The 15,520-nt window shown below is 40.0% G+C and overlaps 1 protein-coding gene and 1 long non-coding RNA gene across 3 annotated transcripts in view; one reads left to right on the forward strand and one right to left on the reverse strand.

Annotated features, from left to right (window-relative positions):
• The first annotated feature begins 2,148 nt into the window (after positions 1–2,148).
• Positions 2,149–4,462, forward strand: LOC137129008 (uncharacterized). The gene is made up of 2 exons (XR_010914670.1): positions 2,149–2,366; positions 3,893–4,462. It is a non-coding gene; the product is annotated as an uncharacterized lncRNA (long non-coding RNA).
• Positions 4,039–15,520, reverse strand: part of hif1al (hypoxia inducible factor 1 subunit alpha, like) — a 35,250-nt gene continuing 23,768 nt past the window's right edge. For both annotated transcript variants that reach the window (XM_067507768.1, XM_067507767.1), the window contains exons 2-15: positions 14,670–14,860; positions 13,434–13,603; positions 12,717–12,801; positions 12,273–12,388; positions 10,780–10,964; positions 10,319–10,425; positions 9,961–10,108; positions 9,539–9,822; positions 8,381–8,544; positions 8,182–8,295; positions 7,378–7,541; positions 6,426–6,534; positions 6,192–6,321; positions 4,039–5,516 (exon numbers count right to left, since the gene is read on the reverse strand). In XM_067507768.1, coding sequence (XP_067363869.1) covers positions 5,449–5,516; positions 6,192–6,321; positions 6,426–6,534; positions 7,378–7,541; positions 8,182–8,295; positions 8,381–8,544; positions 9,539–9,822; positions 9,961–10,108; positions 10,319–10,425; positions 10,780–10,964; positions 12,273–12,388; positions 12,717–12,801; positions 13,434–13,603; positions 14,670–14,860 — 2,035 coding nt within the window. In that variant the 3' untranslated portion in view covers positions 4,039–5,448. The remainder of the gene's footprint in view (positions 5,517–6,191; positions 6,322–6,425; positions 6,535–7,377; positions 7,542–8,181; positions 8,296–8,380; positions 8,545–9,538; positions 9,823–9,960; positions 10,109–10,318; positions 10,426–10,779; positions 10,965–12,272; positions 12,389–12,716; positions 12,802–13,433; positions 13,604–14,669; positions 14,861–15,520) is intronic.

A 15,520-nucleotide genomic window follows, 5' to 3' on the forward strand; every position in this document is an offset into this window, starting at 1 on the left:
TTAGAGGATTCCTCCCAAGAAACAGGAGCGTGCATCCTGTAAACTTTCCCGTAAACATCCTGAATCGGTCCGGAGTGATTTATTTATGTTTTTCCTTGGAGCCCCGAAGAGGCTGGTTGCTGGGTCAACAGTGTGACTCAGTTACAGTCCTGGGTGTGTTGGACGTTGGACGAGTCTGTCCAGTTTGACCAAAAAGGAGAAGGAGAAGCTGAGTTTTCAGGAAATGAAAAGGAGAAGAGTCGAAGCAGTTTACAGTAAACGGTCAGGTGTGATCACAGATGAATGGATGACGGGTCATTGATGAAGAAAAGATTACACAAAATACAACTTACTGTTACAATACAGTACTTACTGTACATATTTCAATTTTCTGCTTCTTTTCCACAAACGCTACTGCAAACTTCTACTGCATTTACCAGTGGTAGAAGTACACAAACTCAATACTCGAAAGTACTTACCTGAAGTAATCCACTACTACAACATTACTCATGTACATGTTGAAAATGCATTCAAAGTGCAAAATATCCGTACTCCACAAAGAAAACTGAAGTATTTTAAGCGTTACTGAGCAGGTCTACTCCACATTTGTTTCACAAACTTTCAGAAGAGGCAGAGAAGTTTTTTGTAATGAATCAAAATAAGAATTTTTATTACATGATTTCGGGTTTTAATTTTTTAAAAATTAATTACATTTAATTACAAAAATCAGCAGCTGGTGAAGAAGCTGACTGAACCCTTGACGGGGGCTTGTCCACATTCACACACCCTCATTTATTTTTTTTTATATGTATTTATGTGTAAATAAGGCTGTAAAACAAAGGCAGGGCAGTAAAAGTAATATCAAACGTTAATACTTTAGTAAAGCACAAGTACCTCAAAACAGTACATAAGTACTTAGATGAGCAGTCACTTTTCAATGAAAAACGGAATTTAAAGCAATTAAAAAAAGTGTTTTTATTTAATTAATCCTGTGGTTTTTGACTCAAAGTCAAACAAAGTTTCTCGCGTGTGTGAGTGTGAGTGTGTGTGTGTGTGACTGTGGTTTCCAGTGTTTACTTTACGTCAAGATTTAAGGCCTGAATTGGTACATTTTGTAATTCTTCATCAAACCAGTAAAACTAGACGAAGGTAAACAGTTGTCGGAACCTTTCGGTCCTCACATTCATCATGTGACCCTCTGAGCATCATTGTTACCACTGCGATCATGTGAAGAAGTTCTCATCATGTACTTTACAGTAAAGAGTGGAGTACACAGTGTAGAAATACTGACACAGGAAAACGTTGTGCGTTGAAAATGTTGTAATGTGTTTCAGCAGGTCAAAGCTGAGCTGATTTCAACGACCGTATACGCTGTTTCACTGTTATGTTTCAAATCCTATAATCTGATTTTTTTTTTTTTTTTTTTTTTTTTCCCAGCAGAGCAGCTGCTAAAGTCTTATACTGCATTTAGTTGTATTATCCTGTGAAGGATTAAATTGCCTAAGACGGGAAACAGTGACTGTTACTGCAAAGAACAAACTGGACAGGTTGTCCCACACTTGCGTTATCGTAAATCTGTTTAGGACACAACCACCACTGTGGTAAAGTACATCGATGGAGAACGGAGCCCTGTCTGTGCAGTAACTGTACATACAAGTACAAGCTGTAAGTACTGCACAGCGGCTACATTTAGTTTTAAAGTATTTAAAAAGTTCCAGGGTTCATTAGAAAATCAGGTTGTTCCACAAATACTTGGACCCAAGTTGAGAGGGAAAAGAAAGAAACCCAGGAACACGAATAAGCAAACGGGAACTTGATCCGAAAGTCTGGGATTACACAACACTTCTGTTACTGTGTATCTCAAGCTGAAGCAAAAGTAAAAAAAAAAAAACTGCAACCCGAGCAAACGCGACATACAACTGTTAAATGACTGAAGCCTTGATCCAGTACCTCACTCACCCATGTGAACCTACAGCTACGGAACTTTGATTCTTTCTGTGCTGAGGACAACGTGGTCTTTTGCTCAGCATCATTGTCTTTAAAGTCGCTGGCTCGTTACAGCCCACAGACTGATGAGCTCATTCCCTCTGGTCCTGATGCTTCCTGTGGAATTCTGCTTGTTTGCACCAGAAGTACTGAAAAGTTCCTCTTTTGACTTATTGGTCAATTTTGAGGATCATCCAAAAGTGCTGTGGTAGAATCTTAACGTTTCCTCTGGACCAGCAGTGGTTTTTAGCTCCACGTGTCTGCTCGGTGTCTTTCAGATAGTGGACTCATGAGTTGAGGCCTGTAGGTCCTTTGAGGTTTTCCTTGAATCTAAAAACGTCCTGGATGAGTCACTGCTGGTCTCTTGGACTAGTTTTTGAAGGCGGACCAGTTCTAGGAAGGTTCGTTATTGTTCGGTTCTTCTCTAATAGTATATAGTCGCTACTGTGGGTCTGTCGACATCCAGAACCTTTGAAATAACTTTGTAACTCGGCCCAGACTGATGGTTTTCAATTTGTTTTAAGTTGTTCCATGACTTTTTTTTTTTTTTTTTTCTGTGAACAGAACATGACTTGAAACCTTTTAGTATTTGCTCAGGTTGTTTAGTTTTGTTAATTTCTTTTGAGGATGTGAAACAATTGTAACAGTGAGATTCACACAAAATGAGAAGAAATCAAGAGCAGGTTGAATAATTCCCAGCGCTGTATATGTGCAGTAATACAACATTGAACTTCTTAAACTTTCAGACAATTCAGTCCCAACACAAACAAATTAGAGGAACACCTGAATAAATTAGTGGAGAAACACAACGTACAGGACAAAAAGAGCCCTTAAGAATTTTAGGACTATGACCTTTGGAGACAACAGATCTCAACCAAATCAAACAACTGAGTGTTAGACAACGCTGGAAACCACCTTTAAAACAGTAAACGAGTAAATACCCAATCTGTCCCTCCAGTTAAGTTGCAGAGACTTCGAGGTTCACTTGAAAGGTTTTTCATTTGGGGGGTTGATGACTTTTAAGGTCATCAGATGTGTTAAATGTTAATCAGTGAACTATTAGTTTAAAACTTAGAGTAAAGGTGGAGCTGATTTAACCTCTTTGTGTACTGACATTTATTAGTTTGTAATTATCTTTAACAATTTTAGATTTGTAAGAAGTAACTGAAGCTATTTAATAAATGTAGTGGAGAAAACAGAATAAATCCCTCTGTATCATATTGCAGTACTGTAAATATGAAAGTAATATGAAATGGAGTTGCTCCACAAAAGGTCAAGTACCTCTAAACTGCACTCAAGTACAGTATTTGAATAAATGTACCCTGTATAACTCTACTATTGAAAGCAATATTTCTGTAAACATGAGGTCATGAAATGATTAGTGGGAGATTTGTCATTTTGGATCATTTTACCTCTTTAGTCCTCAAAGTACCTTTACAGTAGTACATTTCATTAGCGGTATTTTAGGTTTTTGATATTTAGGAGGGAAAACAAATAGATAAAAATGAGGGGCTTTAATACAACATGCAGTATAAAAGAGCTTTGTGTTTTGTGGTAGAATGTACATGAAAGAAAATAATTTAAGCCAAATATTTGAGGTTTCCCAAATCTTCATTTTAATCATTTTCATCATTGCTTGTAGTCTATTTGACCTCTTACTCTTAAGACTTCCAATGCACAACGTTTAGGCACTTTTACGCTGTGACGTTAGTACTTAAAGGTTTTGAATACTTTATCCAATGGTGCAACTCACGAGGGGCCAACAATTATTTAGACTAACTACACATTTCAAATAAATAGTGAAGTAAGTACTTCCTTCTTTTTGTACTTAGTCTGATTACAATGTAGAAGAAAATATACTTAATTTCAAACCTAACACCTACGTGCACATGATCACAATCTGATTTTCTGAATGTTTTTCCTGCAGCGAAGAGATCACACCCGATACATCACGAAAACAAGTTTGAGTTGCTCGACAAACTTACTGACTGGAGACCTGGAGACGGAACTGCTCCTCCCTGAACGAGGTAAATGTTCTGTTCGTCAGCACAAAGACCACACAGCAGCTTCTGCTTTTGTTTCCACAGCTTTATTAAAATTAAGAATGCTCAGGATACAGTAAAAAGAGAAGGGGGGGAAAAAAAAAAAAACAGCCTTCAATGAAACATGTTCTCCTGGGCGATTAAAGGCACAGACAGCTTTGGAAGACTTTCTGAAACAAATCGCAGTTTTGCACTGAATTGCATTGGGACAGGACAGATTTGAAACATTGCAACAAAAAACTACTACACTCATCTACTTTTCAGCTTGTTACAAGTCATAAAACCCAAATAAATGCATGACAGGTACAATAGTGTTTAATTACATTTCTACTGAGTACACGACAAGCTGACTACCGTTTCATTAACATTACTAAATAATCAGATTACACATTTAAAAACAGGACAAATCAAACTGCTTCATTGGTTTTAGTCCACAGCAGCGTCACATTAAATGACTTTACCATAACCTGAACTTTTTCTGTCTGATTGCTTCACATTAAGCTCATATGGAGTGGTAGACATGGTAAACCCGTCCTTCTGGCACCTAAGGTAGACTCAAACTAATTCCATGAGTAATATTCAGATTGTTGACTCAGGACTTGTGGACAACAGTAATAAAAGTCCCATTTGAGAACTGACTTGTAGATCCATTAATTAAAAAAAAAAAAAGTTTAGTAACAAGTGTATAAAAAAACCGTAAAAAGATGCCACTGAAATAAACGATGCCACTGATAGTCGCTTGGTTGCTGGGGTAACTGTACAGAGAAAACGGCAGTGAGATCGTGTTCGATTAAGAACTCCTCCTCCTCCTCCACAGTTTTTGGCTCAAAGTCAAAGCAGAGCATTGTGGGTGATCATGCACAGGCTTTACATGTGTAAATGATTAAAAACCACTTGGACATATTAAAATGTGATAAATTAGAAAGCTAAGAACTTTACTTTAGCTGCACTGAGTAATATGCTTCCAGATTTGCCGCATTGTTTAACCCATGTAGGATTTTGAATCTTTCACATACACTATGAAAATAAAAAAAAAACACATTAGCACCACTTGCTGTTTCCGTACAAGACTGATCATAATGTTTTCTCACATAAAATCAGTGCTGATGTGTAAATTTAGAAGGAAAACAGTGGAGTAGAATATTGAAAGTGGACGGCAGTCTGACTTTTCCTGCCCACATGACCTCTGCTCTTGCGTCACAGTGAGAGATTGATGAGAAAACACACCGGTAACTGGCTGTCCCGGCTCAGCTATTAGCAGAGACGTGTCATGTTTCACCTTACAGCATGGTTACAGAGCATTTGTGCGTCTTTTCATGTGTGATGTGTTGCATTTGCATGTGTGCGCTCAGTTTGCTGTGTTTTGTGCAGACAGACCCGGCGGCGACTTCCTCGCTTCGAGAGCGGAAGTTGCCCCAACTCTTGATTGACAGTAGCTCCATCAAGTCATGGGCGAGAGAGGTGGTGACAGGTCAGGCGGGCGAGGTATGAACACGTCCCTCATCAGAGCTGTGGGAGACAGAGACACAAATTCACAGTTGTACAAACAATTTAAAGCATTTTCCACTACACAGAAATGAGGGAGAACATATTCTGAATAATCTGAACTTTCACAATGGTCTGAAGCTTAGAGGCTGAAACGTAATACTTGATTAGAGTGAAAACATTCAGGGCCAGTGTCCAAAGCGGAAACTGAGACCTATACACACACATCAACAGCCACTTCATTAGGAACGCCACCTGTACGATCTAATGAAATCTAAAACTGCAGCCATGAATTTCACTTTACAAGGTTAATTTCTCATTTATGTTGAAACTGGGGTCATAATTCCACCGTGTTTATTATTGAGGTCATATAGGGTGGTTTTCCAAAGAAGCTTCATTTCAGAGGAGAATTTATTCTTAGTCTATATGGATTCCAAAGCAAAGAGGCATTTACAGCTACACCTAAGTCAACGTAGACAATGTAGCCTCCTATTAACTCAACAACTGTCTACCTAATTTAATTGTTGATCAAATTGTGCTCCAGGCATAATCGAGATGAGAACTCGCATGAATCTATAAATTGATAAAGAAATAGATGTGAGGATTAAATCTAGTGTTTGTATAACATCAGGTAGCTGGAGCACAATCTACTAAACTAACACAGCCAATCCAACCCTGGTTTATTGGATTTAATCCCACCTGCAGTATCACAGAGACCCTGTTCACCTCCCAAAATAGGGTCTCTATCTGTGAGCAGCTGACTTCGCCCCCCTGGACCTGGGTCTGGGTCCAGGATCAGATCTGCTTGGTCAGTTTCCTGCAGACAGCCCTGAACAGTAAAGTTGGACAATTTTCAGAGAGAGCAAGAGAAACGATTTGTTTAATTCTTTGGAGCACAAACATTTTTTCCTTTTACTTTCTCCTCTTCCTCACCAGTAATCTGTGGCCGAGAAGAAGCTCGTCTTCTATTGAGGAAGCATCATGTTTCTGTCTCTCCCGAATCATCACCTTAGACGGTATCTCTTCATCTGGTTTATGGCTCCTAAAGGACAAAATGAAGTCACACTTGTTTGAACCTTGTAGAACCTTCTTTGCCAAACCCTCATTAAAAGTTAAGTACAGATGTGAATAAGTACTTATTAAGACTCAATTTAGGATAATGTCCTGATGTCTCTGGGATTTAATCAATTTAGCTGACAAGTTTTCCTCTGGCGCCCCCATCAGGATAAGAGTAACATTTCATGTCCTGTAAACTTTGCATTTTCCACAACATGGCCAAAGCTGTCCGCTTATACTTTGCATTTGCAAAGTAACTACAGCTGTCAGACAGAGAAGTAAAAGTATAATGTCACATGGAAACAAAATAAGTGCCCAAAGTGGCTGAAACTTGCTGATAACTCCTTTAACCTAATCACAAAAAATGTCACCTTCCCAATGAATTATTTAAATTAATTTACATAATTTTTATTTGTTTTATTATTAGGCTGGGAGATGGGTCAGTGGTTGACACTTTGCAGTCAGATTCAAATGGATTGGTTTTTGTGTAGCTTAGGCATTTTAGGCTAATTTAAGGAACTGAGACAACAATTCTAAAAGGTTTTTTGTAAAAATTAATACCCTCTGGCAAATTTGAGCTATGTTCATTTAACATGGCCAAAATGGCTTGAAAATAAACTGAATGGCCCAAAATGTCCCTAGGACTTCTTAAGGATTAACCGTTAAGTATTTTGTTTTATACTTTTACAGCTCCTGTTTTCATCTATGTCCTGCTTTTCATCAAGGCTTCTTTTAAGACTGTGAAATGTGACTGATCAACATCTATGTTTGATCAAACTAATAATTTAACCTTTTTTCTTCCCCCCCAACACTGCCGAGAATCTCTTACCGTTTCCTGCTCACGGTGACAGTAGGTGTCACAGCCGATGGTTCGCATGAGGGCGACAAAGGCTTCTTGGCTTCTTCTGGTATATTGTTGAGGAAAGTCAGTTCGAAGTCGTCATCCATGGAGATGTAAGGAGCCAACGTGTCCAGATCCATCCCATCCATGTCCTAAGAAAACAGACATCAAAGTCAGGGAGAAAGAGGGGAAAAAAAAAAAACGTCTAGACTTCCACATATGCACACAAACTGAGAAATACAGAAATGACACAACCTGAGCAGAAATGACACAACCTGAGCTTTTCCATTGGCATTTACTCAAAATGTATTAAGTATTTTTAGCTATAAAACTGTAATTAAGATGCCAAATAATCGAATTTTCCCACTAAATGTTGTGGCAGAAACTATGGTGGCCCTGAAAGCTCAAAGCACTGCAATTTGAGAAGACATGCAAATAGACAAAACAAAAGCAAATCTTAAAAAACGGCACGTTTCTTAATGCTGCACCCGTGTTATAAAATAGGTGAAGTTGTTTTTGTTTATTTACTTGTGTTTTTCTCAAATTGCAGAACTTTGAGCTTTCAGGGTCACCGAAACAAACTTGCTGCTCAGAAGGTTCTGTATTGCACACAGGTCTTCCAGTGTTAGAATTTACAGTGTGTGCTCCAAGTGGTGGCATGAAATGTGTGGTATAGAATATTTAAAGCAGATTTTCACCTCATTTTCTTGTGTGGAAAAGCTAAAACCTTAATTAGTAGGCACTGAAGATACAAGAGCACATAGATGAACATTCAAGAGAACAGGCTTATACCAGCGTCTGTCCCTTCTGCTGACTATCTTTTGGCCAGACAGCAAAGAACTTTTCCACTTCGCTGGTGTCCATTACCACCTCCTCATCCTCCTTCTCCTCTTCCTCACAGGAGCTCTGTGGCAGATAATTGGTGAAGGGTTAAATAAGACATAGAGCCCGATACTTTCAGTGTATATGATCATTCCAAGCCCATTTTTACCAGCAGTGGCTCTGGAGAGAAAGCTGAAGATGATGATGATGGTGGTGTAATGGGTTCGAAGATGGGTGCGAGGAGCCGACGCAGCTGTGGTGTGCACAGATCCTGAGGGTGGTCCGGCAGCATGTTTGGACTGGGCGGACTAGCAAATGACAGCTCAACAAAACCTGAGATGAGAGGGGGAAAATACACAACTGTTTAACAGACAAGTAATTAAACCTAAAAGATACAATAAATCTAACCAATCTAAATTGAATGGAACTTTGTGCAGATATGTAGATCTTTAATAGTACATTTACAAAAAATAAGTTGTTTATTCCCAATGATTTGTTTTATTATAATCAGTAGTTTGATTTGTCACGTTAGCTTTTTTTTTTTAAACCAATGTACCTTTTGCTCCATTTTAGAAATTCTAAATATTCTGTCTGTAACATTTTTCAGACGTGTTTAATACAAGTACATTTTTACACCACATGCTCTCCCATCAGTTTATGCAATTTTCAGATTAATTTTTTTTAACACTAGACAGGCACATCATCTTTCTCCTTTAAAAAAAAAAACAAAAAACAAAAAAAAGCAGTTGTCAGTGTTTTGGATAAAATGTTGTCAAATCCTCCAGTGACAGATTCGAACCAGCACTGGCAGGAGTGCAGAGATATGTACCTCTGTTTTTTACTGAGCAATGACCCTTCTCACCCAACAGGAAAGGCCAAACCCTGTGCTTCACATACTAGTGCGAAATGATACCTTGCATGAATCTATGAGATGCCACAGGCTTTAACACACAGGGTGGGCAGATGTCAGGTCTCATGCTAAAGTTAGCCTGATGCCCAACAGTTCCACACTGTAGCTTTAAAATGAAAACCATAGTAAACATCAAACCCTCTAGTGAATTTCCCATTTGGATGAATAAAATATCTATCTCTGCATATTATGCTACCGTTATCATTTAGTTTGAAACACCCCTCTGCTCAGGTCCAGGATTTGTCTTGTAGAAGAAAGTGAAATTCCAGTGGCCTTGATGTTGAATGCTTGTTAGTGCTTCTAGTACAAAGTGATGCTAATGACAGTAGCTAGTTCCTGTTTTAGACAAGCAATGAACTAAATTTCTTTGCATAAACGTCCATCACTGGTGCTCAGGTGCATATGATTGTGTCTGACCTGTAAGGGGTACAATGGTGTCTCCAGCCTCGGGTGCCAACTGGAGAAGGTCGTCCGACTTCTCCTTCTGCTTCAAGGAGACATCTGCTTTGTCACTGGGGTTCGAAGATCCGTCCTCAGCCTGACTGGAGTCGGCAACACGCTCACTTTCAGGCTCAGAGTCACACTTGTCAGTAATCCCACAATCCTCTGGTGTATTAGCTGGTGACTGGGGTTCAGCTTTAGGCACACGTTCACAGTCGATTTGCTCAACAGAGAAAATGACATCGGGCTGCTCCACGGCACTAAAGAGGAAGAAAAAAAAAAAAGAAGAGATGGAGGTGAATGAGAAAAGAGAAAACAAAAATAAATGTAAGAAACTTGTAGTTTGCAGCAGCTTTCACCACAATGTTTACTTTTCATTTGTCTAATGATTCTAGTACCTGAGTATAAAGTTGAGGCAGACAATGGCTTCAGGCTGCGACGTCTTACTGCTGTAGAGGACGGTCGCTTGGGTCTCTGCCCAGACAAAGCCGCCGTTGTTTGCCAGGAAACGGTAGAGGCTGGTGCTCACCTGACCTTTGGACAGCACTACATGGGACAGGGCCAAAGAACAGAAAAGAGATGTTTGCAGAGTTCTAACATTTGTGCAGCATAAAAACCAATGACTCATGTTTTAACCTTCAACTACTGATACCATCTTATCACACTCCATCCCAGACATGCAAATATGGTGAAAGAGCTGAAATAGTCAAATTTCTGATCACTGTTGGTTTGACAAACACGCGCACGTTTACTCACACGTGTGCAGACTTTTGTTGATATGATCAGAGTCAAGTGCGTGATGAAATTCATAGGCTGAGTGACCAATCAGATCGGCAGGTTGGTATCCCAACAACTCTTTCACCCTGGAAACACGAGAAAGGAAAATAAATAAATTACAAAATCAAGGTAGAATAGCTTTCATTCCCTATGTCACATTTCTGCTGTTGGGTCAATCCACACCTCCTCCAGTCACATGTTGAAGTTTCCTTGAGCAAGACACTGAACCCCAACTTAGTTGCTCCTTGTGAGCGTTGGCCAGCTGCATAGCAGCTCCCCCCATCGGTGTGTGAGTGTGTGTGCGAATGGCTGAATAACAAGCAGTGTAAAGCGTCTTGAGCGCCAATAGCTAGAAAAGCACTATATAGGTGCAGAGCATTTATTCTGTTTCAGTGAGGAGGTGTGAGTTTAGGTCCAGGTGAGGACACTGTTCCTCCTACCTGCCCTCGCAGTGTGTGAAGCGCAGGTCCATGCTGTGGCGGGTGAGTAGGGTGTGAGTGTCCAGAGGGAACTCCACGCTGGAAGGGTGAGGGACAGGCTCACACAGCAGAGTCATTACTCTGGCTGCAGAGGGCGACGTGGAGCCATCACCAAAGGGACGCATATGTCCTGTGCAGTGGAGAACCTGGATAGACGGAGATGAGAGCTTAGCACATGATTGTTTTTCCACATTTTAGTTTGCATTTCAATACCAATTCCAAAATAAAAACACGTTTTGCATCTTTTTTTTTTTTTCCCCAAAAACTTTCAAAGAAGCTGATTTATTGTTTAAACCCTGTGGCAGTGAAAAACAGGCCCGTGGCTTGGGGACAAGAAACCTTAAGACTGATGTTTTACAAAACCATTAAATATATATTTATGGTTGCACTACTTTTATATTTCAGTGAATTATAGATTACTTTTGTGTGTTATCTCCCTTAGTTGTCTGTCTCCTTCTCTGTCTCCCTTTCTGCAGGTGTCCACGGCTTTGGAGCTGTGTGTTTTCTAGTGTGCAGCTACTGTTCCTACCAACCTGCCTGATGGTTTGTTGCTCTTTTCTTTTCTTTATAGTCTTGACTTCATTCTGTAAAGTGCCTTAAGATGACTTTGCTGTGAATTGGCGCTATATGAATACAGTTTAATTGAATTAAATTTCTTTATTTTGTAAGAATTTCACTAGGCTGAAATTTAAAACTATTGTTGTCTTTTAAAAATACTTTCACTTTTAAGTGAAGTTTTTTAGGACGCTGAGTCAGGGGGCCTGGTGGATTGGCGGTACGGCATTGGGTTGGGATGCAGAAGCCTGCGGATTTGAATCCTACCTCACCAGGTGTGGCCCCGCCTAGCTACCGAGGGCCAACTTGGTGCTGGTTTCGAGGCTAGATAAAAATAGGGGGGGGTTGCATAAGGAAGTGCATTCACAAATATTCATGTCAAATAAAACAGCGGAACATGTTCCGACCCTTGAAGGAACAAGCCATTGATTTATTTAGGAAGCTGAGCCAAGTAGGTCAAGAATTCACTTCTGACACGAGTTCCATGCTCCAGTCTACAGCTCTGCTTCTCTGAAATGTGTGTGTAGGAATCAGAAAATCTATTACACAGAATGTGTATGTGTTTAATGTGTGTGGACATGTGTGTTTCATAGTAAACAAGTGGGACTGAACCATGCACACTGTGCATGCTGTGTGAAGAGCACAGGGCCACCTGCCAGAGATCATCTCAGCTACACTATTCTTATCTCTTTCAGTCTGGACCCCTGCCCTGTGTGTGTGTGTGTGTGTGTGTGTGTGTGTGTGTGTGTGTGTGTGTGTGTGTGTGTGTGTGTGTGTGTGTGTGTGTGTGTGTGTGTCTCTCCTTGTCCTCAGAGGAATCTCTTGACTAGGCAGTGCTATCTGCTATTGATTAACACAGAGATAAGAACATGTGTGTGTGTGCGAGTGCATGTGTATACCTTCCAGGTGGCAGACTTGAGGTTGACAGTGCGCCCCCTGCTGGTCAGTGTGCTCTTCATTCGCAGGAAGAAGTTTCTTTCACTCTGCAGCTGTGTCTGTGATTTCTTACTCAGGCCTAAAAACAAAATGTTAATGTTTATGTATAAATTTTTGACTAAAAGCTAAAGACAGACTGCAATTTGCAAAGAGAAGCTAGTTACTGCAAAATCTGATCTGTCTGACAAAGATAGTGGATAAGAACTAGACGCTGATGGTTTCCACATCATAATCTTAAAGCACCACAGTGCATTAAAAACTAGAGAGAGGACTGCAATACAAAAAACAGAAACATCTCACCCCCCCTTCACATGACCAAACTGATAAAAACAGCAATTATTTAATTTTATCCACAGAATTTTTAAACGTCTCTGCTTTTTTAAATTCTTTGTAACAGTGTGTCTGACCTGGACGTGGAGCCAGCAGGTCTCTCAACTCCTCTTGATCACAGGGGTGAATGAAGTCATAAATACTTTGTCCCAGCAGCTCCAGCTGTGGAGAGAAGTCGGAACATCCATCCATATTAAGACATTGTAACCAAGTCAGTTATTCTGCATTTTGCACATGCATTTCATGTATTCAGCATGACTGATGCTGTATAAGTTTATATCCACTTTATTAAATTAGTTAACATTTTTACTTTGTTTTGATTGATTTAAATGCACCAGACAAATGAAATTGTGCAGATTTTGTCATGTGCGTCTTTGCCGATACTCAATCCACTGCAGAGTTACATCATTACAACCTTTCATACGCAGCAGCAGAATACATTTCATTTCATAACCTAGTTGTGTTTCAGTGATGAACTCGATCTCCAGCTAAAAATAGATTTATGGGATGTTTGTCCATCCTGCTTAAGTTACCCAGAAGAGGTGAAGTACTGTCCCAGGGACTTATGACAATAACTCAGATAAAAGAGCGCCACATAGAGCCAATGGTAAAACTTAGAGTGTTTGTTAATGCATAATTACAAAATGTAAAGCTGTGAAACAAGTGCTCTAAAGTGTACCTAAAGAGGCAAAAGCCTCGATAGGCTCAGACATGTCGACATACTGGTGGCAAATGATCCGAAAAATTCATTATCGCACTTTCCTGTCTGTTGTGATGTGGATGTCACGCTGTACCTGTGTGATTCCGATGTGCTTGCTGACGTTTTCTGTCAGGTAGATCATGTCTCCATCCTCAGTCATCACCATGATGAAGCCTGCCAGTGCCTGAGGATAGAAACTGTCCATAGGATCTTCATCTTCCTCGACTACTTCTTCCTCTTTAGACTCTTCTCTCTGATTTTCACCTATTGTCAAAAAGGGAGATTTTCACATATATTGCTCGTTTTACTGATCGTGTAAAGAACTCAAATCCCATGGTATAAAAAAGCTGCAGAAACTGTTGTTGAAATAACTAATTTACAGTTGTCAGGAAAACAAGAGCATTTGTTGCTGGAATAATGTAATTTCAGCATTGTTCTTTTATTATTGACAAGTTCATTACTTTGCTGTCATATGTGGAAAAACAAAACAGCACTGAGAAGACTCACATCCCAGTGTGAGGAGCTGCTATTCCAATCATGCTGCCTGTGATGCCCGACTGATTTCACACTGAAAGGAAGTCAGTTGTGAAGGGGAAATGGTGATGGAGAGAGAGACCTAACGATTGATGATTTCGACCTGTATCACTTTGATACAGGTTTTTTCCCATTTAGGTCCACAAATTTCTTTTTACATTTCTTCTTACATTTAGATTAAGCCTGACTTGAACCCCACCAGATCAAAACCATTTTCACTGCAGAATATTATCAATTTGTCTTCAGTAAATGTATCCTTGGGGTTGATATTTCCAATGTCTTTAGATCTCAGTTATTATAGGAATAAAGTAGATTAATCATCCAGTCCAGCAAAGTCACTTAGAATCCAAGTTTAATTTCTACTTTAACATGAGCAAAACACTTCAGTATTAGTGGTTTAAATGTACCAAGACCAACGGCATTCGGCTTGTCCCTTCAGGGGTCGGCACAGCGTAACATGTTCTGCACATTGATGTTGCACGTGTTTTTACGCTGGATGCCCTCCCTGCCACCAACCTCCCTTTGTCCGTGCCCGGTACCTGCACCAAGGTTTTTCAGATGACACACCTGAGGCTGGTAGGAATGTCTTTAGATTTTGCTTGTGCAAATAAAAGTTTTGAGCTGCTTGTGGCACTAGATGAGAATCATCAAACAGGATTCATCCTCTGTGACAATGACTCACTCTACAGGTTTAATAGCAACACATTTAATATTTGCGAGAAAAACCGAGAAGATTTGACCTAAAATTCAACATGATAAAACAAGTTCTGTCTCAGGATCTCTCTAAGGTCCTTACTGGGCCATAGGAGGTGACGCATCCGCAGGAAGCTCAGGGTGATTCTCATGATGGCGGCTTTGTCCAGGTGAGTGGAGACTCTGCGGGGAAGTGGCAAAGTGCGCGCAAGCTCATAAAACACCTCTGTTTCCTGACTCCGCCTGCATCTGGCTGCATCACGAGAACGCAACTTCCTCTGGTCCGAACTTGTCCTGCATGAGGACAAAAAGGGACAATGGAGGGACATAATTACCAGGGATGAAATCAAAGAGAGAGGAGGAAGAAAACTGAGGGGATGTGGGAGAGTGGGGGAGGCAAGGGGGTGAAGAAAAAGATGGCAGAGTGGAGTCCAAGATCAACAGGCAAAGTTCACTTCACATCTTATTAGCTTTAAACATTTATTCTGAGGTGTGCAACCAAAGTTCCTGATAAACAACATCTCCCTTTCAGCTGCAGCATCGCCATGTTTTCTGTTTCTCTGCTGAATACAAAATGTCTTTATTCAGTTAGAAAAAAAACCCCAAAAAACAAAACTGCATTTGTTATTCAAAGTGATTAAAAAGGAAGGAACTCCTGATCACAATCTTGTAAAAGCACCTACTTATATGCACTGTTCTGTATCACTAACTGCTGACAAAATGATGTTTAAAGCTGCATGATAACATCTGTTTATCTATATGGACAAAGAATGGTACCACAGGAACACAATACTGTCTACTAATGAGTTTTTATTGTTTCTTTTCATGTATTATCTCAAAGAGCAACCATCAGAGATTCATGTCAGGCGTGAAGAGAGTTTGCCTCTGTAAACATTCCTTGGACGTTTTTCACTGCAAAAAATAAAGGCAAAATGTCCAAAACAAAAAAGAGAA

Source organism: Channa argus, chromosome 6 (genome assembly GCF_033026475.1).
Source record: "Channa argus isolate prfri chromosome 6, Channa argus male v1.0, whole genome shotgun sequence".
Classification (NCBI taxonomy): domain Eukaryota; kingdom Metazoa; phylum Chordata; class Actinopteri; order Anabantiformes; family Channidae; genus Channa; species Channa argus.